The sequence below is a fragment of the Ahaetulla prasina genome, chromosome 1, assembly GCF_028640845.1.
Source record: "Ahaetulla prasina isolate Xishuangbanna chromosome 1, ASM2864084v1, whole genome shotgun sequence".
NCBI lineage: Eukaryota > Metazoa > Chordata > Lepidosauria > Squamata > Colubridae > Ahaetulla > Ahaetulla prasina.
The window spans coordinates 94,549,854-94,572,547 of NC_080539.1; the positions used below are offsets into that span (position 1 = coordinate 94,549,854).

Genomic DNA, 22,694 nt, shown 5'->3' on the forward strand with positions numbered 1-22,694 from the left:
AAGAGACTGCAGGTATAAACTATGATGATGTGTGTCTCAATTTATATATATATATATATATATATATATATATATATATATATATATATATATATATATATATATATATATATATATATATATATATATATATATATATTAAAATGAGAATATAAAAGAATTACCTTATCTAAGCTTTTCTAGCTGAGCCAGATGTACTACAAAAGAGTGAATGTGAGAATATGCATATGTATTTAAATCTAAGGACTGAAATGGTATGTTTTACTTCTTCCTTAATAGCATACTAAAGTATTTTAAAATTAAAAAAAACATTTTAGCCTAAAGAATTTCAAAATAAATCTTCAATGACAGCTCTCACCTGCTGTTGAATTTAATGCATAATTAAACTGTAGAATGCCTGCCAACTTAAAACAGTTTAAAAGAAACCTAATCAAACAGATAGAAGATAACACTATTAAGAGCTGTAATCTGACATCTAAAATGAGATTAAGCTTCTTAATACCGGTTGCTGGGGAACACAAGTATAACAACCTGGTTGTGAGGCATCCTTAGTAATATTGGCAAAACAGACAGTTGGTTTAGATAACAATTCTTTTTATGTTTACTGTACAATATGTGTGGCATTTCTATTTAAATTTAGCCTAAGGTGATTTGCTGTCTCTTCTATTAAACTCCCAATAGTTTTAGGGTTTCGCTGAAACTGTCTTCAGTAAGCTGGGAATCAGAGACACTGTTTTACAACAATTCCATATCTTTCTGAGTCAGCAATTCCAATTACTGTTAGTGGGAGAAAACAGACTGAACCCTTAGACATCCCAATGTGAGGTGTCTCAGAACCTGGCCCATTCCCCCACTTTCTTTAATATCTACCCACTCTGGAAGATTGGTGGTACCCAGCTACACATCTTCACACCAAACAGGAGATTCATGAAAATTTTGGCCTGCAAACTGTGAGGGACAAAACAGGCTAGACTACTGGTTCACAGTAAGATGGTGTTGCTCTTTTACAGATGAACTTCTAGGTTCATCTTTAGCCTGGATGGGACTGCACTATTTCAGAAGGTCAGATGAGCAACCTGGGATTCTCCTGAACATGGCGCTCCTGCCAGATATAACTGATGTTACTCAGCCTCAGCTGATATGCTAGTTGCAGCCTTTCCTGAACCAAGATGTTTTAGGAAGTAGAACTCATGTCTTGGTCAATTCAAGTTTGGATTACCACAATTTCCTTGACATGAGGCTGCCCTTATAGAGAATTGGGATGCTACAAAGATGCAAAATGTAACTGGATGCCTGCTGACTGGTACAAGACAATAAGATAGAATAACACAAATATTGTGGGAACTGCACTGGTTCCAGCCTTTAATAGCCTTAAATCAATTGCTACTTATTTCCTATAAAGTGCTTTAGTAACTTCAGGAATATCTGCTCCAGGTAAAATATGTATCTAATAGGTACAGGCCAAGAGAACATGCTGGTGACCTTCCACAAAGTTAAAGTAGCCCAGAAACAGCCCTTCCCAATCTTTGCTTGCAAACAATTTGTCCCCTGAGGTTAAAATGCCCCCTTTCCAACTACGATTTAGGAGAGCTATGAAGGCAGAACTTTTTCAGAAAGACTTTGGAGCAGAGGGTGTAATATGTCTGGTGGCAATAGTTCAGATAGCAGCAGGATTGTTTTGTGTTGATTCTTCCAATTTACACAGGAGAATGTGAATATTTTCATGTATCTCTTTCAGAATTGTACAGAAATAACTACTTCCACATGTGCAAGTAGTGAGTGCCAAGAAGAGTTATCCATGAAAGCTTCCTTAAACATATGCTCAGTCAATTCTACCACAACAGTGATTTCCTCATCTGCAACATATTGACTTCAAAACGCTTGCTTTTTAGCCTAAAATTATTAACAAAGGGCATACTTAAAGAAGAGACATTTTGCAATGATAAATGTGCAGAAGGTTAATCAACTTCACAGTACCTGGTTTTCGATTGCTTTCCTGTTTTTAGGATCCCTAACAATCACGAGTTGGAGCTCGGCCATCTTTTTCATCTTGCTATCCATGTCAATCTTCTGGTTAAGGGCTTTAGTCTGACTTTTCAGCAATCTGACTGTATCTTCCTTCCCAAGTTTTTTTGCCAAGAGAGAAGCAGAAGCAGAATGTATTGCGGTAACCCAGTTTTCAAGGTCAGTCTGGCTTGTTGCCTAAAAAAGTTTAAAAAAATCAAACATTATAAACAGAAAGCTAAAATACAACTTACCAAGTTTCGCAACCAATGGACAACAAAGTGAGATCAATTCCGTGATGACAGCAAGCAATTTTTCCCCTCAAACGAATGAAAGGCTTCTTCTACACTAATACTGCCTTGAAAAACAGGCAGTTTTCATTGCTAATAATTCTTAGGCTTTATCTAAAAAGAAAGAACTTTGTATAAAAGATTAAATTCATCACAGGATGTTTGATTGCAAGGGTGGCAATTACATAACCTATCATTAGCTTAATTTCAAAAAATACAATTGAATGGAAATTGTACTGAAAATTATTGCAAATGAAGAAGCAGGAAGACAACTCCAGTGACTGTCCATTAGCAGTTTATGCCATCTCCTAAATTTCTCTGTAATGTATTAAGAGCCTAAATGTTTTATGTGTAGAAAAATGTAGGAACTGCATAAGGTTGATTATACAGAAAAATGCAGTCGTTATAACATTTAGACTCATTGCAATCCAGTCAACCTGTTTTCTTCCTGTCATTATGCCAGCCTTATACCAACTTAGTTAACTTCCTATTGATTTTAACTGATTTCTTTTAAGTCTGAGGTAGCCTTCATTTGGCACTTCTATCACAGCAGCCCATCTGTGGAACAGACAAAACTGATCTATCAATATCAAAAGACATGCTGTCTTGCCAATTACAAGAAACGCAGACTGAATCCAGCACATCCAGACTTTAAGTGGCACTCTTATTTCCAGGCAATGCATTTTTGACTGGTAATACATAAAATTAAATGAAAATACTAGATCAATATACTAAAAAATATTATAATATTATAATAGTTTTCCTATAGAGGATGTAAAAATAATCTTTTCTACTACATTCAAAATTAAGATTGTAATTATAGTGTTTCTTTCCACCACCTTTTATGCCAGTTACAAATCCTGCCATTGCAGATTCTCAATTTTCTGAAAATATCATTATGTTCTCTCTCAAAATACGCTCATCAAACCAGGATGTAAAGAAGTACAGCTTCAAAATCTCTGAATGGATTTCTATAACATCTAATGTATGTCTAATATCTATATTCTAATTTACCTCCATATTTAATCTCAAAAATAAATTTATTTTTAGGGATGAATCCTGTCTAGAATTTAATTGAGTTGGATAGAGGTAATTATCAATTAACACAACTGGGCTTCTTTTATGTTGTTGAGTTTCAAAAACAAGCTATCAATGCACAGGACTACTGTGAACCTAATCTGTATATGTAACAAACATGAATGGAACCATAATTTCAAAAATACATTATTTCTTCTTTACACCCATTGAAGGGCGACCTTTCCTATATAATGCATATATATTCTCGAAAAGAAATCAACCAAAAGTAAGTTGTTCTTTATAAACATAATTATGCACAATTAATGAATTAGGTTCAATTTCATAGCATTAGATCAGATAAGAATTCTTCAATAATAGCTTTATCAACCAACGTCTTTCTCTTAATTCTTATGTAACCAACTCCCAGGATTTCCCAGACTGCCGAGTGATTTGTATGATTAGAGCAAAAAATCCACAAATTTAATAGCTGCTTAGGTTAGAAAAGAATGGACCAGAAATTTGAATGGAAAGCTACCAGTTCATTAGCCAGGCCTATTTGGTGTTAAATATCTATTTCCTCTGGCTTGCTCTTGTCAGAGCTTTATCTTTTGATCCTACCCTGTGATTTTAATTTTTGATTGCATAATTTTGAATGATTATACAATAAATATCTTATTACAAATTACTGACTGTAACCCATCAGGAGTCAACCAATTGGTAGTGGGACAAATCTAATGGACAGATAGATAGGCAGATAAATAGTACATAAATTTAGTATTGTGGACCTTAATACTTCGATAATGAACAAAGATATTATATAGTAGAAGAATACCTGGAATAAGTAGACATCTCCAAAAGAGTTGCTGAGGCAGAAGACATTCTCTTTCTTTGGGTGTTCAGGGCAAGACTGCACTATACAGTCTTCTCCAAACAGAGCATATTTCGGTGAATTATTTTGCTCCATGGAATTCTTCCCATAAGTCTCATAAAACAGTAGAGTGCATCCTTCATAAAATAAAAAGAAGTGCTGAATTATACCAACATCATCTGAAATACAGATTTAATTTTTTATCATTTAATACAAAACTTAATGTAGAATAACTTTCCAATAAAAAAAGAAACACGGAAGCAATCAATTGGCTTGATTCTATTCTTGCACTATAAAATTAAATAGAGTCAGAAAAATACAGTTACTATTTCTTTCATTTCAACAATTGTCAATAGGCCTGGCTGACTATTTAGCCTCTACATCTCATACTTAAGAGATGCAGAATATATATATATAGATCTCAGATCTGGCAGTACACCTCAACTCCTTAGAAACATTTTCATGGCACGTAAGGGGTATCTTCATCATTACACTCTTGACAGTGCTTAGGGCTCATGAATCAATCAATACTCCCTCTAAGTGACCAATGATGAAGGCATAAAAATTGGCATCCAGTTCATGAATGATCGATTTGGTCTCATCCTTGCTTCTGCCTCACTGCCTTTGTTTTTGTAGCAAGGGGAAAAAAGTTATCCCAATTAAAAAGTATAGCAAAACAGTGGCAAGACCCCATAGCTGCTTGACATTTACAAGGGTGACAAGTGGGGACAACTCAGGATGAAAAATTCTGTCTTGCACAATACTCCAAAACTGATTTTTTTTCCCTCCCTCTTGCTTCACAGCTGAGGAGGAAATCAATCAGCTCAGCTACAAAAGAGATCAATTGTGAAAAGACAGAAGCTTGTCCTTATGTGGAAAACCCCTTTAATGTGGTTGGAAATAATTCAGCCACTTTTGCTATCACAAGAGTATTTGTACTTCAATTAGTTGAATGAGTATGGGGGAAAGCCTGTTAACGTTATCAAAGGATATTTGTAACAGAGGCTGAAATGTATTAGAAATGAATTGCAAAACAGTAAATATCACAAGCTGTGGCTGACCTTTTAATGTTACCCAATACTGTTTCCATTTCTTCCGGGTTATTAGCTCAAGTTTCTTCTCTTTCTGTAGGGTCACAAGAGGTCTGAAGAAAAGCCACCCAGCTTTACGAATGACTCCTTGTTCCTTCTCATACAGCAGGTCTAAGTGCTCCAAGGAGCTGAGTGACTCACTGCTCGAGTCCTCTGTTTCCATAGAAGAGTCTGTGTTCTCAACGTTGGTTCTGCTCAGGTCAAGCTCTCGCATGAAATTTTCATAAATATTTTGCCTTAGGATGTCACTGCTGATTGCATTAGCTGATTCACTTCTTTGGGGCAAAATCTGGCCAGAGCTCGGGGACCACAGAGAACCAGAGAAATGGGAAGGAGCAAAAAGGTCTGTAGAGAGGCTTTCATATCCAGTATCAAAATACTCATTTGAATCTTTGCACCTTGGCTCCTGTAAAAGAAGAAAAGTGGCACAATTAACTGGCACACAGCAATGCTTTGCTTCACGTGTGTGCATACGTATCTGCTTGCTAAAAAGCTCATTCACAAAACTCCAATTTGTTGGAATTATAGTGCTTTATGCAGATAAAGCAGTGCAGTAAAGTTAATACATTAGAAGGATGTGCTTATACCAGGAATATCAGAGCTCACCAATTCAAATAGCTTATAGGTGATCTCTTAATACAGCCATCGACACTATGACATCTGCTGTCAAAAGCAGAATGAAAAATCATCCTATGGATTAGATGTTTATTTACGTCTCTTTGCACTGAGAAATAGCCAGAATTTATTTTGGATTTATTTTAAGTTAGGATATTGCTAATGTAATCACAATTCTTGGACCAACTTAAGAACATGCCAATATTATTGTATCCCAGCCATCTAGAATCATACAGGTGGAAAGGATCTCTAAGATCTTCTAGTCTAACCCCCCATTCAAGGCAGGAATCTTATTCTAGCCCAGTTGTCCAGTCTATTCTTGAAAACATCCAGTGATGGGAGTATCTACAACAGGGGTGTCCAAACTTGGTCCCTTTAAGACTTTTGGACTTCAACTCCCAGAGTCCCTCAGCCAGCAAAGCTGGCTGAGGAACTCTGGGAGTTGAAGTCCAAAAGTCTTAAAGGGACCAAGTTTGGACACCCCTGATCTACAACCTCAGCTCTCACTGTCAAAAAATTTCTTCTTACTTTTAAGTTGGATCTCCGTCCTTTACTTCTAGTCCTGCCCTCTGCTGCTCTAGAGAATAAGTCAGTCCGTTCTTCTTTGTGACAGCCCCCCATGAAGACAACTATCATGCTCCCCCCAATCCTTCTCTTTGATAGGCATACCGAGCTCCCTCAACCATCTGCCTTCTGCCATGCAATTTAACCTCCTGACCTTTTATCATCTTTTTTTGCTCTTCTCTGCACACTTTCCAGGATCTCAATCTCTTTTTTGTACCATAGTGATCAAAGCTGGATGCAGTATTCTAATTGTGATCTCACCAGTGCAGTGTAAAGTGGTACTATTTCTAATTAATATTATTCCACTCATAACTTATTCTTTCTGTGGAGTACACAAGAGTACATTTTTTTGTTTGTTTACATTTATACCCCACCCTTCTCCGAAGACTCAGGGCGGCTTACAGTGTATAAGGCAATAGTCTCATTCTATTTGTATATTTTTTACAAAGTCAACTTATTGCCCCCCCAACAATCTGGGTCCTCATTTTACCTACCTTATAAAGGATGGAAGGCTGAGTCAACCTTGGGCCGGGCTCGAACCTGCAGTAATTGCAGGCTCTGTGTTCTAATAACAGGCTTCTCTACTGCCTGAGCTATCCCGGCCCTTACATGATTTACAGGGGATCTCTCCTTCAGCAACTAAATAAAGTTTCAGTAGTTTCAGTAGTAACATAAAATACACCCCAGATTTCTTTTCCGTGCCAGTTTTACATACGATTGTAAGGAGGTCTACAGCCTGGGGCAACCCAAGTTTCAAGGCCGTAGATAGCTCCAAACCACTTTTTTATATAGCTGACTAAGTCTTGCTTGATCATAATTATAAAAAATCAGTGAGATAGTATCTTGGCATTTTGATATAGGATTTTTTTTTATATAGAAACATTTTGATATAGGAAATATATATAAGAAATATATCGGCACGACCCGATTTTAACTCACAGAATCATCTGTTACGATGTCCTTCCTGTTGAAGACTACTTCAGCTTCAACCGCAACAATACACGAGCACACAATAGATTTAAACTTAAAGTGAACCGCCCCAATCTTGATTGCAGAAAATATGACTTCAGTAACAGAGTTATTAATGCCTGGAATGCACTACCTGACTCTGTGGTCTCTTCCCAAAATCCCCAAAGCTTCAACCAAAAACTATCTACTATTGACCTCACCCCATTCCTAAGAGGTCTGTAAGGGGCGTGCATAAGAGCACCAGCGTGCCTACCGTTCCTGTCCTAGTGTTCCCTTTGATTGTATCAAATTCGTATAGTTATTTCATGCTTATGCTTATGCTTATATATACTGTTGTGACAAATAAATAAATAAATAAATAAATAAATAAATAATAAAATAAAATATATGAAAGTATGTAAATGCAGCCGTATTGCCAAGCACCTGAAATTTGGTCATATAACAATGACGGGAAGGGGCGACTATCAGAACTTTGTATAATTTCGAGGTAGGTCTATCCTAATTTCCAAAGATCACTAATTAACCAGTCATAAGTTGAGAACTACCTGTAAGCCTTACCTCACACATCACTATTAAAATTTTATTAAGATTTTTCCTACTGGAACTCTATGCAATATGCAATAACGATCTGGAATTTATTCTCCTAGTGTTGTATTTGATGCCGCCTTGCTTTCTCTTCCCTAAAGATTCTGGAGAGTTTTGATACCCATGAAGGAGGAGCAAATATGCACAATACTTCCTGAAACCCTATGTAATACTGCCTTGAACCCTCCTGAGTTTAGTTCTGTGGCTCTATACATCCCGCAGGCATCCATTTCAATACCAAAGTGAAATAATCACAACTCCTTCCAAGTTTATTTCCCTTCCTTCTTTCCTTGCAGCCCCTTCCTACACAAACTCTTCTGTTTTTTAAGATTAGCTATGATGGAGGGCTTCCGGTGGCGCCACCTTCTTTGCTGAGTTCCTAATTAAGGAGCTCCATACTGAACTTCGTAAAAGCCAGGAAAACGCTGGCTTTAATCTCCTTCCCTGGATGAAAGGGAAAGATGAGAGCTGCGGGGGTGTGGTAGACCTCCCCAGGGGCTTTGTTTTTTATTAAGCAGAGCCCTGAGGGTCGAGTCCCATAAATAATCCTGCCAAGCTCCGACCTTCAGTGCGCGCCTGCAAAAGCAGGAAAAGAAGAAAGTGTCCATCTCTGCTAATTGTCTTATCTTTATGGATTTCTATAAGCAGACGGAATGAGCACGAGTGAACAACTACTGGATTGCAAGTATTTTTGATTTCCTGACTTCTACCCTTTTAAAAAGAGAAACTTTTTTTTCTTTGTTTCAACTGACCCTTTAAGATGGCGCCTGAAAGGGAGTGAAAGTGAAGAATGGAATTCTAAACAGCCTGTGTAACTAAGAAGCTAAGAAATGTTATGTGTGGATTCTAATGAAGTGAAGTGAGCTCTCCTATACTTAAAGGGAAAAGAAGTTTCTAGACTTATATTTTGTGAATTTTAAAACTGAAATGGCTACTAAACTACTTAAGACTGGGGGTAGAAGGGGTTCTGAACCAGCTTTAGAAGATTTGATTAAAGAACAAGGGAAAGTTTTTGAAGAAAAGTCTAAGGAGATGATGGATAATAATGAGAAAATAAGAGAAGAAATAAAAGAAAAGGAATGGGAAAAATGGATTGACTATATTGATAGATATCAGACTAAGAGTTATCAGACTGTTTTTGAATGATTACAATGTATTATTTTTGATTGTTTTCGGGGGAAGTTAGGAATTGATGATTGTAGGGGTATATTTAAGTTGGGCCGAAAATTTTTTAGCATATGTTTGTTTTATTTTTAACTATACCTTGTGCTCGTTCCGGGAAGTCGGGGGTTGTGAAGGGAGGGGAGGGAGGTGGGGAAAGGGGAAAAATTTTCTGTAAAACCTTTTGAATAAATAAAAAAAAAGATTAGCTATGATGGAGACCAAAAGCACTCATGAGGGAAAGCAAAAAACAGGGCTTGGTTTATGCAATTCTTCCATTACAACAGAGGTATCCAATGTTTTCTAGCCACAGAACTTCTGAGTAGCATGCCAGTCAAAACGAGCCAGGAAAAAGAAGAAAGTGTCCATCTCTGCTAATTGTCTTATCTTTATGGATTTCTATAAGCAGACGGAATGAGCACGAGTGAACAACTACTGGATTGCAAGTATTTTTGATTTCCTGACTTCTACCCTTTTAAAAAGAGAAACTTTTTTTTCTTTGTTTCAACTGACCCTTTAAGATGGCGCCTGAAAGGGAGTGAAAGTGAAGAATGGAATTCTAAACAGCCTGTGTAACTAAGAAGCTAAGAAATGTTATGTGTGGATTCTAATGAAGTGAAGTGAGCTCTCCTATACTTAAAGGGGAAAAGAGAAGTTTCTAGACTTATATTTTGTGAATTTTAAACACTGAAATGGCTACTAAACCACTTAAGACTGGGGGTAGAAGGGGTTCTGAACCAGCTTTAGAAGATTTGATTAAAGAACAAGGGAAAGTTTTTGAAGAAAAGTTTAAGGAGATGATGGATAATAATGAGAAAATAAGAGAAGAAATAAAAGAAAAGGAATGGGAAAAATGGATTGACTATATTCGAAGTAGATATCAGACTAAGAGTTATCAGACTGTTTTTGAATGATTACGATGTATTATTTTTGATTGTTTTCGGGGGAAGTTAGGAATTGATGATTGTAGGGGTATATTTAAGTTGGGCCGAAAATTTTTTAGCATATGTTTGTTTTATTTTTAACTATACCTTGTGCTCGTTCCGGGAAGTCGGGGGGGGGGGGTGTGAAGGGAGGGGGGAGGGGAGGTGGGGGGAAAGGGGGAAAAAATTTTCTGTAAAACCTTTTGAATAAATAAAAAAAAAGATTAGCTATGATGGAGACCAAAAGCACTCATGAGGGAAAGCAAAAAACAGGGCTTGGTTTATGCAATTCTTCCATTACAACAGAGGTATCCAATGTTTTCTAGCCACAGAACTTCTGAGTAGCATGCCAGTCAAAACGAGCCAGGAAAAAGAAGCGAGCAAGCCAACATGAAACATATATTTAAATTTAATTTTAATTAAACAAGTTACATACAGTTAATATGGTTCCTATCTATGCATTTTATAATTTTTTTTTACTTTAAACATCCAAATCTTGAAGGGCCACATGTAGCCAAGTTATCCCAGGAAATACTGGGTTCATTTTGTCTTGCATACAAAGCCAATCAAACACACAAGTTGAGAAATCTCTTAAAATTGCTTTATTCTTTAATTTTGCACCCCATTCCTCCTTTTCCCTCAGCTCCATTATATCAATTTCAAAATTCCTGGATTATGATGTGAATATATTGCATGACAGGGAATAAAGCCAAGGAATGGGTGATAATGCAGAGGGCATAAAAAAGGCATGCCTTGAAGAAACAACTAAAAGCAGACAAAATGGCAGAGCCAATTCCAGTTGCATCAGAAGGTTGATATAATAAGGATAACAGAAATAGAACCGACACAAATGTGGTTGGGCAGTATGCTTTCTTTAGCTATCTGAAACTGCTGCACCAAATCTTAAAGCTAGTCTATCTATAAAACATAGGCTGCCCATTGGTTTTTTAATGGCCCAACAATTCATAGCTACTACGGTATTTGCTTGCTAAGGGCTAGGCCTCACTTGCCAGAATGAAATTCTTGAACTGTCGCTTGGAAAGGAACCTAACGTTGTCATACTACAAGACTGTGCATTAGTTTTAATATTATATAAACATTTTTACCCAGAATTTCTAAGGCATGCTTCTCTAGCAAATACTATTAGAACACTGAGTTTGCTGCTTTAAGCAAGTACTATTTTCCATTTGAGCAAAATTATAGGTTACCCATTTACACTAACAGTGATTATCTTTCTTTTTTTTACACACACACACATATATGGCTAGAACATTAACTACCGTATATACTCGAATATAAGCCGATCCGAGTATAAGCCGAGGTCCCCAATTTTACCCTAAAAACTGGGGTAAACTGGGGACTCGAGTATAAGCCGAGGGTGGGAAATGAGGCACCTACCGGTTGGGGAAACCCTCCCTCCCTCAGCTGAGAAGGCTGGCGGCTCCCCCGCCCCGCCCTCTCACTGCACCGGCAGGGCTTCCCCGCGCCGTCCGGTAAAATGTGAAAAAAAGAAAAGAAAAAAACTCGAGTATAAGCCGTATATACTCGAGTATAAGCCGAGGGGCTTAAAAAAAAAAAAAAACTCGAGTATAAGCCGTATAGACCCGAGTATAAGCCGAGGGGACGTTTTTCAGCACAAAAAACGTGCTGAAAAACTCGGCTTATACTCGAGTATATACGGTATTTGGAATTGAATACTTTACATGTGATTTTAATTTTTACATGTGATTTTAATTTTAAACTGGCAAACTTCATTTCCTGGATCTTGTGTCAGTTTATACAGAACTCCTTGCAGTTTAAAAGCAAATGATAGTATAACACAATTATTATTCCTAACTCCCATTGTGAAAATTTCCCTGAACAGATAGCTTTAAACTGAGGTGTCAAGAGAGCAGGAACAGAGCGCGCCTGCCTGACATCATTATAGAAAAGCTTAAAATAACATATTTTTATTGACAAAATATTTAGTAAGTGAAAATTACTTAATTCGCTAAGCATATAAACATTTAACATTCTATAGCTACATCAGAAAAGTCATTTACTGTATATAAAAAGCAGATGAAAAATCATTTTTAAAAAAATATTTGCTGAGTGCACATACACTCATTTTCAGGGGCAAGAAATCTCCCACTTACCTGCCTGCTGGTTTTGGACCTACAACTTCCTGCAACCTTCCCACAAGCAAAGTAAATGAGAGCCAGTTTGGTCTAGTGATTGAGGCACCAGGCTAGAAAGCAGGATATCATTACTTCAAGTAGCCATGAGAGCCAGCTGGGTGATCTTGCCACTTCGAGTTATTTGTAAAAAAATAATAAAGGTGGAACACAATTAAATAAATAAATGGAGAAGCTGGTAGGAATTCTGGGGAGGGGAAGAGAGGGAGAAAGGAAGAAAACAACAGAATGACAGGAAGGAAGAAGAGAAGGAAAGAAGTAGAAAGGAGGCAGGGGTGAAATCTAGCAGGTTCTGGAGAACCTGTAGCGGAAATTTTGAGTAGTTTGGAGAACCGGCAAATACCACCTCTGGCTGGTCCCAGAGTGAGGTGGGAATGGGGATTTTGTAATATCCTTCCCTCAGAAATGGGGAGGGAATGGGGATTTTGCCGTATCCTTCCCCTGCCATGCCCACCAAGCCATGCCCACAGAACCAGTAGTAAAAAAATCTGGATTTCACCACTGGGAGGAGGGAAGATGATTTCTGATGCTCCCTGCCACCTTCCCACAAGAAAACTCAATAAGGAAGCCAGCAGGAAGTCGGAAATCATTCCCAATGTTGTTGTTGTTGTTTACAGTGGTCATTCCATGGTCATTCTGTTTCCCAGTTTAAGTAAGGAAATATCTTTGAAACAATGATCCAATGGAATATGAGTTGTCTAGTTTAATTTAAGAATCTACAGTAAGTTAAGCATATACCCTACAATGAAGAATTCAAAATTCATACTTCAGGTAACTTTTTAAGCTTGAAATTCGACGTACCTGTAGCTTCCTCTTCTTCCTTGACAGGCTTCCTGTCCAGTCACTAATCCGACGCATTCGGCTTTTTAAAGTTTCCTTCTTAGCTGCATCCTCATTAAGATTTCTAGATTTCCTACAAGGCAGAGTGAAGGAAGAGTATTGTGGAGATCCTCTGTGCTCCACCTTAGAAGGAACATCTATGGCAGAGGTAAATGAAACCCGGTTGCTTAAACTAGCATGTGTATTGATGTAATCTGCAGAAAATCCAATATTGGAGGCTTGGCAACTTCTTAGATTTGAATCCCCATATAAATCACGGAGGGAAGAAAGAGATGAACTTTGGTTCAATGATTTTTTGCAGTCATTCTGGGAGAAATCAACTTGGATTCTTGTTTCTGGAATGCTTCTGGTTATGTATGACACATCTAGTTCATTTATCCCTCCATTATTTCCCCATGGAGCATCATACCATGATGACTCTGAACTAATGGAGCTCCCTTTACTGGATCTAAGTCTCGAATCAGTAGCTGACAGACTATGGCTTTCAGCACAATCTGTACTAGAAGATTCCTTTCCTTCAAGCACATTATTCTTTCCAGATTCTGAAGTAGGGAAGTATCTTAAGAGTTGGACTGGTTCACTGGCTTCATCTCTAGAAATGCTACCATTATTGTTAATGTTGTGAAATTCAACTTTCAAACACCCATCAAGCTTCCCTAATGTCTTGATAAGAACTTTTGGACTCATTCTGTCATCTGGTGCTGAACTTTCTTTTTCCCCATAGCAATTTAAGAAATGCCCGTTATATTCCTTGGAAGGAACATAGCTGTTGGTAGTTTCAAAGCCAATGTAGTGAAAACCATTCTCAGGCAGAAATGCATTATTAGTCCCCTGACTATAGTTCTCTGATGTGGGAGTTCTAGGCTTTGCATGGCTATTAGTCTTAGATATTTTCACTACTGTATCACTGAGTCTTGAGGAATATGGCTGATTACTCTTAAAATGAGAAAGACAGCTTCTGGCAAATGATCGGGATTTATAGTTTGCGTTACTGGAATTGTAACTCCACCCACGTGTGGAGCAGGATTTTTCATCTTTAGAATGGATGCCACGGATTTTCAGAGAGCAGGGTTTCTGCTTGGTAGCAGGTGTAGATACAGTGTGATTTTTGGTTCCCTGAAGACTGTATTGGCTGTCTGAATTTCCCATTTTTACTAAAAAGGAAATATAAATAGTTTTGGTTATTAAAAATAAAAAGTCATGCCCAAGAAAAACTTAATCCTTACTTGTGAACGCCTAAGAAGATCTATAAACAATGAAAGACCACTTCCTTGAATTGCTTCTAGCTGATACTACATGTTCACTATGTTTAATTGAGACAGAAATAATTAAATACACTGGAATAATACTTTAAAAATAGGATAAAGGTTTTTTTTTATTTGCATTTATATCCCGCTCTTCTCCGAAGACTCAGGGCGGCTTACACTATGTCAAGCAATAGTTGATGTGGGATTAATCGTATAAACCCCTGGTTAATTTTTCAGAATGAACAAGCAATAGTAATAAAAGGGGTCCTTCCAGAGGTCGTATTCAGCCGGTTTGTACCGGTTCAGGAGAACCGGTAGTGGAGATCGCGGGTGGAGGGCCGCCCCCCCCAGCTCTATGCCATCCTATTTAGGCACAGGGTGGATGTACGGAAGGCGCGCGTGAGCAAAGAGCATACACAGAAGTCTGGGCGCATGCGCGGAAGGTGACCACACACGCAAAGCGAGTGTGCGCCAGCGTGGCAAACCAGTGGTAACAAAATGTGAAACCCATCACTGGGTCCTTCCTTCTCAAGTTAAAATGCTGAAATGAAAAATATTTGTGGAAATAGTGGCTTTGATCAATACTGCAAGAAAATGTCCAAGTTGACTAAACCCTAGGGAGGTATCCTCACCCTCATAATTTTAAGTGCATATCTGGCTCTCCTTGTTAGACTGTGGGATATCTACTAAAAATCTTATGGACCTTTATTTTTGTTCACCTTGACTAAAGTTAAAGTTTGAGTTAAAATCAACTCAAAAGGACTCAGTCACTAACTCATTTTTTTCTCTCATTCTAAAAGCTTTTATCTAGAATTCAATGGCATAAAAAGGTCTAGTACATGAATATGTTTTTATTTGTTAATAAACTCTACCAGTTTCACCACAATTTAAAAGCATATCTAGCACGAGTAAGAAACTTTAGTAACAAAAATGTAGTTCTAGGGCTCTGTTCAGACTTCATGTAAAGGTATGGCTTGTGTTTCTCATTTTCAAGTAAAAATGTATATTTCACACATACCTGAAAGAAACCACTCAAATGTGGATGGAATTAGCAGTTTTCATATTTGTCATTATTTTGATAAAAGGTCTTCATGTTTTTCAGCCACGAAATGAGATTCCATATGATTGCCTGTAAATAAATAAGAAAAGTCCTAGTCACATAAATGAAAATAAATTCATATTTTAATATGAATATCCATCTAACACAAAGCTAATTGTTAAGAACATGGAGTTAATATTTACTGTATGCTCTACAGATATTTTATTGATTCATTTGAATTTAAATTTTCATTTAAATTTGGCATGGCCACCCATTGTAGTACCATTGGGCACATTACAAAACCTAAATAAATGTTTAAAAAAGTTGAAAAAACTAAAAACAAGATAAATAAATGCCCAGAGTCTCAACCAGCCTCACATCACTGAAGGCAAAACAGCAATAATTCAAACTTGCTCCAGGGTTTAATTGATATTAAATGATGTTATATAACTAGCTCCCTTGTTACAACTTGGATAATCCCCATGGATTTTTGAAGTCATTGTTGATTAATGAGTCTAAGTTGCAGCTGTGACCCAGAGGTGAAAGAGCATAGGGTAATTCACTCATGCCACCAGTTAGCCACTTCTCTATTTGTATGAACTTGAACTTGATTTGCCAGGAAAGCAACAGTTCAGACTGTATTAGGCACTGCATGCTTCAAAAGAAAGGAGCCTTACTGGTAAGCTGATCAATCAAATCCGTCAAGAGACAGCCTACAAAAAGGTGCAACTTGTAATAGAAAGAAGAAATCCATTTCACATACCCTTGCAGGAGGATTAGATTTCAAAAAGATAGAAGTTTAAGGTTTTTTGGGAAGATTTCTCTATCAGTTGACCAACTTTTATGAAATTTGAAGTGCTGTAAAATATTTACCTTGTACCTGCTGTACAACTGAATAAGGACTGAATGCTCTCAAAACATTTAAATGAAGCACAGTCTCATTTTTAAGCTATAAAAAAATCTCTCTATTAATCATTCAAATCTTTGTTTCAGTTACCCTACAGATTAGCTAAGTTCAAGTTGACTACAAACTTGTCTTTAAAAACTGACAAAAAGACATACCTAGCAGGAAGGCGCTTCACAAACGACAATGATTTTTATATTAAAGCATGTCAATATCTATTCAAGGACATTTTTACTACAAAATATACTTTATAACAATCTGTTGCTTTATTTCACAAGAATTATGCCTTTATTTTTCTTGTAAGTACTAATTGCTCCATTGGAAGTATCACTGATATAAAATACACTTTAGGATAACATGCACAAGGTAGAGGAAAAACAATATAAAGGATTTGAAGGGGGAAAACTCACACGTCTGGTAGTGAGTAAATGTAAATCTCTAGAGTACTAGCGAACAATGCAACAGAGCATAATCCTCAATCAGGGCATTTATATTCAGAGTCTGGGTATCAGAAGCATGAAGCACATTCACAAAGCTGCTTTCAGAAATCTATTTGTATTCATAAGAGGACTTGAAACTCAATTTGTCTAAAGAATCAGTGAAAGGCCATCTGGTCCCCACTATGGCTGTGCACTCACTGTGTAATCCTTTTTAACAGAACAGGCAGCAAGCAAGCTGCTGTTAGAAAGTTCGACAAAGTAGCATCAATTTTTCAGACTTGAGCCAGTGATACAAATTCCATTGTGCCCTCCTACAAAGAAGAAAATTAATGAATACATCTATCAAAGGCAGGTATGCAAAGTGAGCTGACACAAGGCACAATGAACAGTTAAGATGACAACCACTGTCTGTGTGTGTGTGTGTGTGTGTGTGTGTGTGTGTGTGTGTGTGAAAAGTGCAGTCATTGAGCAACTCTTTTCTGATCATAAAAGGCAACTTTCTAAGCAAATTTACAGCATGCCAACTTTGAAGAGATCTCCAGCATTCTTCACAGGAAACAGATTAAGTTTATAATGAGGTTGCATGTGCTTGAATAAGAAGCATCCAAATAGAATTCAGGAAGCTGTCTTGGACTGAGATAGATAATTTTTATTTTTTTTTAATTTACATTTATATCCCGCCCTTCTCCGAAGACTCAGGGCAGCTTACAGTGTGTAAGGCAATCTATTAATTAATCTATTTAGTTCACTAATCAGGACTGTTGGGATTTCAGAAAGTTTTTTTTTCCATAAAAACCTTCTTTGGCCTGCCCCAAGTCATTTAACCCACATACTTCCCCCTCCTTTTCCCTAAGGAAGAGATAGGAATTATCCATTTGCCTATATTTTATTTATTATTATCATTTTGTTATTCAGATATTTTTTCCAGTGGGGCTGAAAATTAGCCACAGTTTAGTGAATAATTTTAAGATTAACCATTTTCTTTTAGCCGAGATGACAGCTTCATAAATTATGTTTGAAGCTGATCTCCTTAAATCAAACTATGATTAACATTCATCATAGTTCTTCTGTGATCAGATATTATTTCAAGATAAAGTTAATTGCGCAGTCTCAGTGTACCTAATTCTTACAAGAAATTCATTTTGCTACTTAATAAAAGAATTAAGGAAAATTAAAACAATGCAGTATATTATAATATAAACCAAAACGATAATATTAAAAACCATCTTTAAATTCATCATTACACCAAGGAATAATTATCTCAATAATAAGCAATCAATTGCAGGATGGGAAACTCACCATTCTAACAATATCCAAAGGTTTTTTCAAAATAGTTAGCTAATTTAGAAACTGGAGGAATAAATATCAATAACTATGCTATGCTGATGACAAGAGACAGTTTAGTGGCTAAGAAAGCAAGCTAGAAACTGGGAAATTGTAAGTTCTAGTCTTTCTTTAGACATGAAGCCAGATGATTGACCTTCAGTCAATTACGCTCAGTTCTAGGAAGAAGGCAAAAAAAACCCCTACTCTATAGAAGAGAATGTTGGGCTTTGAAGAAGTGGAAGAGGAAAATATTGATGCTTTTCGACTCTGGTGTTGCAGAAGACTTTCGAGAATACCGTGGACCACCATGAAAGCTAACAAATGGATCATCAGACAAATCAACCCAGAGTTCTCACTCAAGGCACGAGAGACCAGGTTCAAATTATCCTACTCTAAAGCAGTGATGGCGAACCTTTTTGGCACCAAGTGCCCAAACCGGAATGTGTGTGCATATGCGCACGCCAGAGTGCCGGAAACCCAACACTGGTGCGCATGCATGTGCCTGTCAGCTGGTCTTTGGTTTCCAGCATGTGTGCCAGCCAGCTGGTCTTTGCGCATGACGGAACACCGGAAACTCAAAAAACCACCTAACCAGAATGTTTAAGAATAAATCTGAAAAATGTTGGAAGTGTCATCAGATACCTGGTTCATACTACCATATGCGGTGGACATGTGTAGAAGCTAAAAGATATTGGTCTTAAATCCACACATGGTTGGAAAAGATGATAAAGAAACACACTGATTTCAAGCTAGAAGTTTTTCTACTGGGAATTATATATGAAACATACAATAGAGAATTGAGATATTTGATTGTAAATGTTTTGTCAGCAGCTAGGATTGTGTTTGCTAAAAATTGGAAAAATGAAAAATTACTATTGCAAGATGAAATTATTAGGAAAATGATGGCGTGTGCAGAAATGAGTAAATTGACATTAGAAATTAGAGAACAAGAAGAGAAACAATTGTACAAGATATGGGATCTCTTTTATCAATGGTTAGAAGGGAAAATATGTTAAAGAGATTTAAGAAAGGTTGAAGAAAGGAAAATGTTAAATTATATAATTGAGTTTAGGGAATGGAATTGAAGAAGTATAATATTAATTTAGGAAAGCTGTTTTGAAGAGAGAGAATGAAATGTCGCAGTTAATTAAAAGATCAATTGATTATAGTGCTGAGATACATGTTAGACTGATAAAATACAAGATTAGATAAATTAATTGGAATAAATATGGCGAGTTGTACAAAAGATTGGTGATCAATCCACCGACGCAATCTATTTGGATTGAAGATGGTTTTATGTATGTTTGTTTTTTAAAAAAACAAATTACAAAAAAAAAAAACCCACCTGGCCAGCGCACACATGCCTATTTCTATGCCACTGTTGGCCATTTTCAGGCCATTTTTCGGGCCGCTTTCAGGCCGTTTTTTAGGCCATTTTTGGCCTGGAAAACAGCCTGAAAAACGATCTGAAAACAGCCCAAAAAGGGCCTGGAAAAAGGCCTGGTTTGGAGGCATTTTTTGGGCTGTTTTCCAGCGCCCTGGCACCCGCAAAGACCAGCTGGCTGGTGCGCCAGAAACCAGAAGAGTAGTTGGCGACAGCATAAGTGCCCACAGAGAGGGCTCTGCGTGCCACCTCTGTGTGCCACACATGCCATAGGTTTGCCATTATGGCTCTATAACATTATGTGAAGATCTGGCTCTCTGGAGAAGGCTCTACTGATGGGAAAGGAGGAAGCTAAGAGAAGAGAACAGCAGCAAGGTGCATGGACTCAGTTCAGTGCAATAGATATACCTCTGAAAGACCAAGTTAGGGATAGCTCATCATGAGAAAATTTATCCATGTGGTTGCTAAGAATCACTACTGATTTAAAGCCAGAAAATCAGTGGAATTCCTAAATGCTGGTAGGGTAAGTACTGACCTGACTTCAGGTAGAACACTTTTCCAAAGAAGATGGGATGCTCTTATGATTCTTAAGAGTAACATTCTTTCAGAATATTGCCCTATCTACTAGATTTTATTAGACAAAAAAACCTGTGCAACAGCTGGTAAAGATATTGAATTCTAGAGCATCCAGCTTTTTGTCCTTTTGATGCCCTGGACCCTTGGTTCCTGAAGGAGCAATAGCAGCGATGATGTTTGTGGCCAGTGATTTGTCAACTGTAGTATTGGGCAGAGTCTTCAGAAAAAGTGAGAGGCAAGGTAGTCTAGGTAGTATAGGTAGTCTTTCAATTATTACAAGTCACTTAGCAACCTTTCAAAGTTGTGATGGACCTAACGGGGCGGGAGGTACCTATGATTGAGATTTTGAAGTTCCAATGGTCATGCTCCCCCCATGTCACATGAATGCAGTTCAGGCACTTGGCAATCAGATCACATTTATGGCCATTTGCAGCATCCCGTGGTCATATGACCCTGTCTTACAACATTTTTGCTGGAAACTGGCTTTGACTTCTACGTTTTGGCAAAACTGCACCATACCGAAGTATTGCATCACATAACAACTATCATAAAAAGGTCATAAAATTGAATCAGATGACCAACCCATTTTACAACCATCCTGAGTTATTACCATGATGGGCAAGCTCCATTACAACCATAACTCAAGGACTACCTGTACATTGGAACACCAATGGAGAATGTTCCTTTGGCTTCAGTGGAGAAACTGCTGCCCATTCGCTTGGTGGACATGGCAGGAGAGAAGGGAACAGAAGGAAAAGTAAATATATGCTATTACTGAGGGAACCCTAGACACAGCCAATGGGCAAGTGTACTCTTATCTAGAAATAAGAAATCAGCTCCCACCGGAATTGTCAGAAACTATTCTCTCCCCAGCTCAATCAAACCAAGAAAAAAGAAAAAAGAAAACAGGATGGTAATGGGCTGAGGGGAAGGGTACCTTTTCAAGGAAGAAATATAATGAGGACCAAAACTGGATCAGATGAAATACAGGAAGAGAGAATCTGAACTACCAATGGAGGAAAAAAGGAGAAACAAATAAATGGAAATGAAGCAAAAGGAAGAGGTAACTACAAAGAGAAGGAAAAGAAAGGAAGCTCTGTTTCAGTGTTATGAAAGAGTTAAATTCACCAGGCCAACTGCCCATCCCAAACAACTGCTATTATTTCAAGGCATACTTTGTAAGTCCCAGGTCTAAAACCATCTGCTTCTCTCTCTTTTTGTTGTTGTTTTCTTTCTAACAAATTCTGTTATACTTAACAGCAAAAATAAGAGAGTAAGAGAAAACCTACCCCCTCAATTATTTCAGAGAGGGAAAAAAACCCTCATACCATTATCAATAACATGTAAGTAAATGTGGAGAATGTTTAGTGACTTTGGCATCATATGAATGAACCTTATTAAAAGAGAACAACAATCTTATTAAACGAGAACAACAAAATGAAAAGTACTACCAGATGTGCAAAGACAAAATCTTTTTTAAAAGTTTTAATGTTCAGTTATTGCAGGAATAGACTACAGAAATAGACCCAAAAGGGATGAAGAATGGAGAAGGAAAGAAGTTTAATAAAACAAATAAATGTTTTAATAAAGATTCTATCCTGATTTCTTAAAGAGCTTAGTATACTTTTCAGTCAAGAATACTTTATACTGACAAACACACACACATACACACACATAATCTCTCTCTCTCTTTCAACAAATTACCATTTTTATACCATTATTTCATTTTCAATTTCTTTCTTGTATCATTGGAAGCAAGAAGTCTCCACTTATTTTGCCTGATGGCCATGCCAAATGTGCACAATTTAAAGCATCCAAATTTTGTTTCACTAATCATACAATAGTTTTAAGAGTAAACAATACACTTCAGCCACAGAAACAGCTGCATTTGCTTTAGAATGTACTATTCATATTTTTATCTAAGTCAATTAAATCACGCTAATTAATTTCTCAATTTAAGCTGACAGCAACTAACACAGACCATAACATAAATTATAATGTAATGATTATATTTCAGTTATCATAAAAGCATGGGGAAAATATTTTACTATTAATCAGTCTGGAAATTATTTTCTGGAGACACACTAACGAGACAGTGTGGTTATGTAGATGGCATCAGCTGTTCCAATGTCACTCTCTGGCACCAACTCAGTTTGTATACTGAAGATGAGATTATGGAAATGATATACCAAAAGCATAACACTTCGTTTGTGGTCAAGCCACGAGAGCAAGTGTAGAATTGCCTGACTAGCTCTTAGCAACTGCACTGGCTGACCCAAAACAAATAACTTGTTACATTGCAAAATTAGATTAACATACTAACACAAATTAGAGCTTGCAGAACATCAATAGCTCAAAAGTTAAAAATACACAAATCTCAACAAAAAGCAAAATAAACCCATAATTATGACATATAATGTGATGTGGGGTCAATAGACAGTCATATAGTGGCCGGATAAAACGTCAGATTTCTTATAAGAAACGTGATTTGATTCTGAATTAAAGCAATATATAGCAAGTACTAAGCCCAGTAGAGCATTTCTAAGAATTAATGATGCTACCATATATACTCCAAATATGTAAAATCCCACTTTTCTCTGCACAAATAAAAAAAACCTCTACTGTGACATAAGTCACTCATAATTTATTATATTGATCTCCCCTTTGTTTTAAACTA

At 37.1% G+C, this 22,694-nt stretch overlaps 1 protein-coding gene across 7 annotated transcripts in view; it reads right to left on the bottom strand.

The window, feature by feature from the left end:
- Positions 1–22,694, bottom strand: part of TIAM2 (TIAM Rac1 associated GEF 2) — a 238,716-nt gene that overhangs the window by 76,785 nt on the left and 139,237 nt on the right. For 5 of the 7 annotated variants that reach the window (XM_058168960.1, XM_058168985.1, XM_058168944.1 and 2 more), the window contains exons 2-6: positions 15,367–15,477; positions 13,063–14,255; positions 5,241–5,676; positions 4,144–4,316; positions 1,978–2,202 (exon numbers count right to left, since the gene is read on the bottom strand). In XM_058168960.1, the coding sequence (XP_058024943.1) occupies positions 1,978–2,202; positions 4,144–4,316; positions 5,241–5,676; positions 13,063–14,250 (2,022 nt within the window). In that variant the 5' untranslated portion in view covers positions 14,251–14,255; positions 15,367–15,477. Of the gene's footprint in view, positions 1–1,977; positions 2,203–4,143; positions 4,317–5,240; positions 5,677–13,062; positions 14,256–15,366; positions 15,478–16,929; positions 17,039–22,694 lie in introns of those variants that run through there. The other 2 variants (XM_058168967.1, XM_058168994.1) reach the window with 2 other exon arrangements.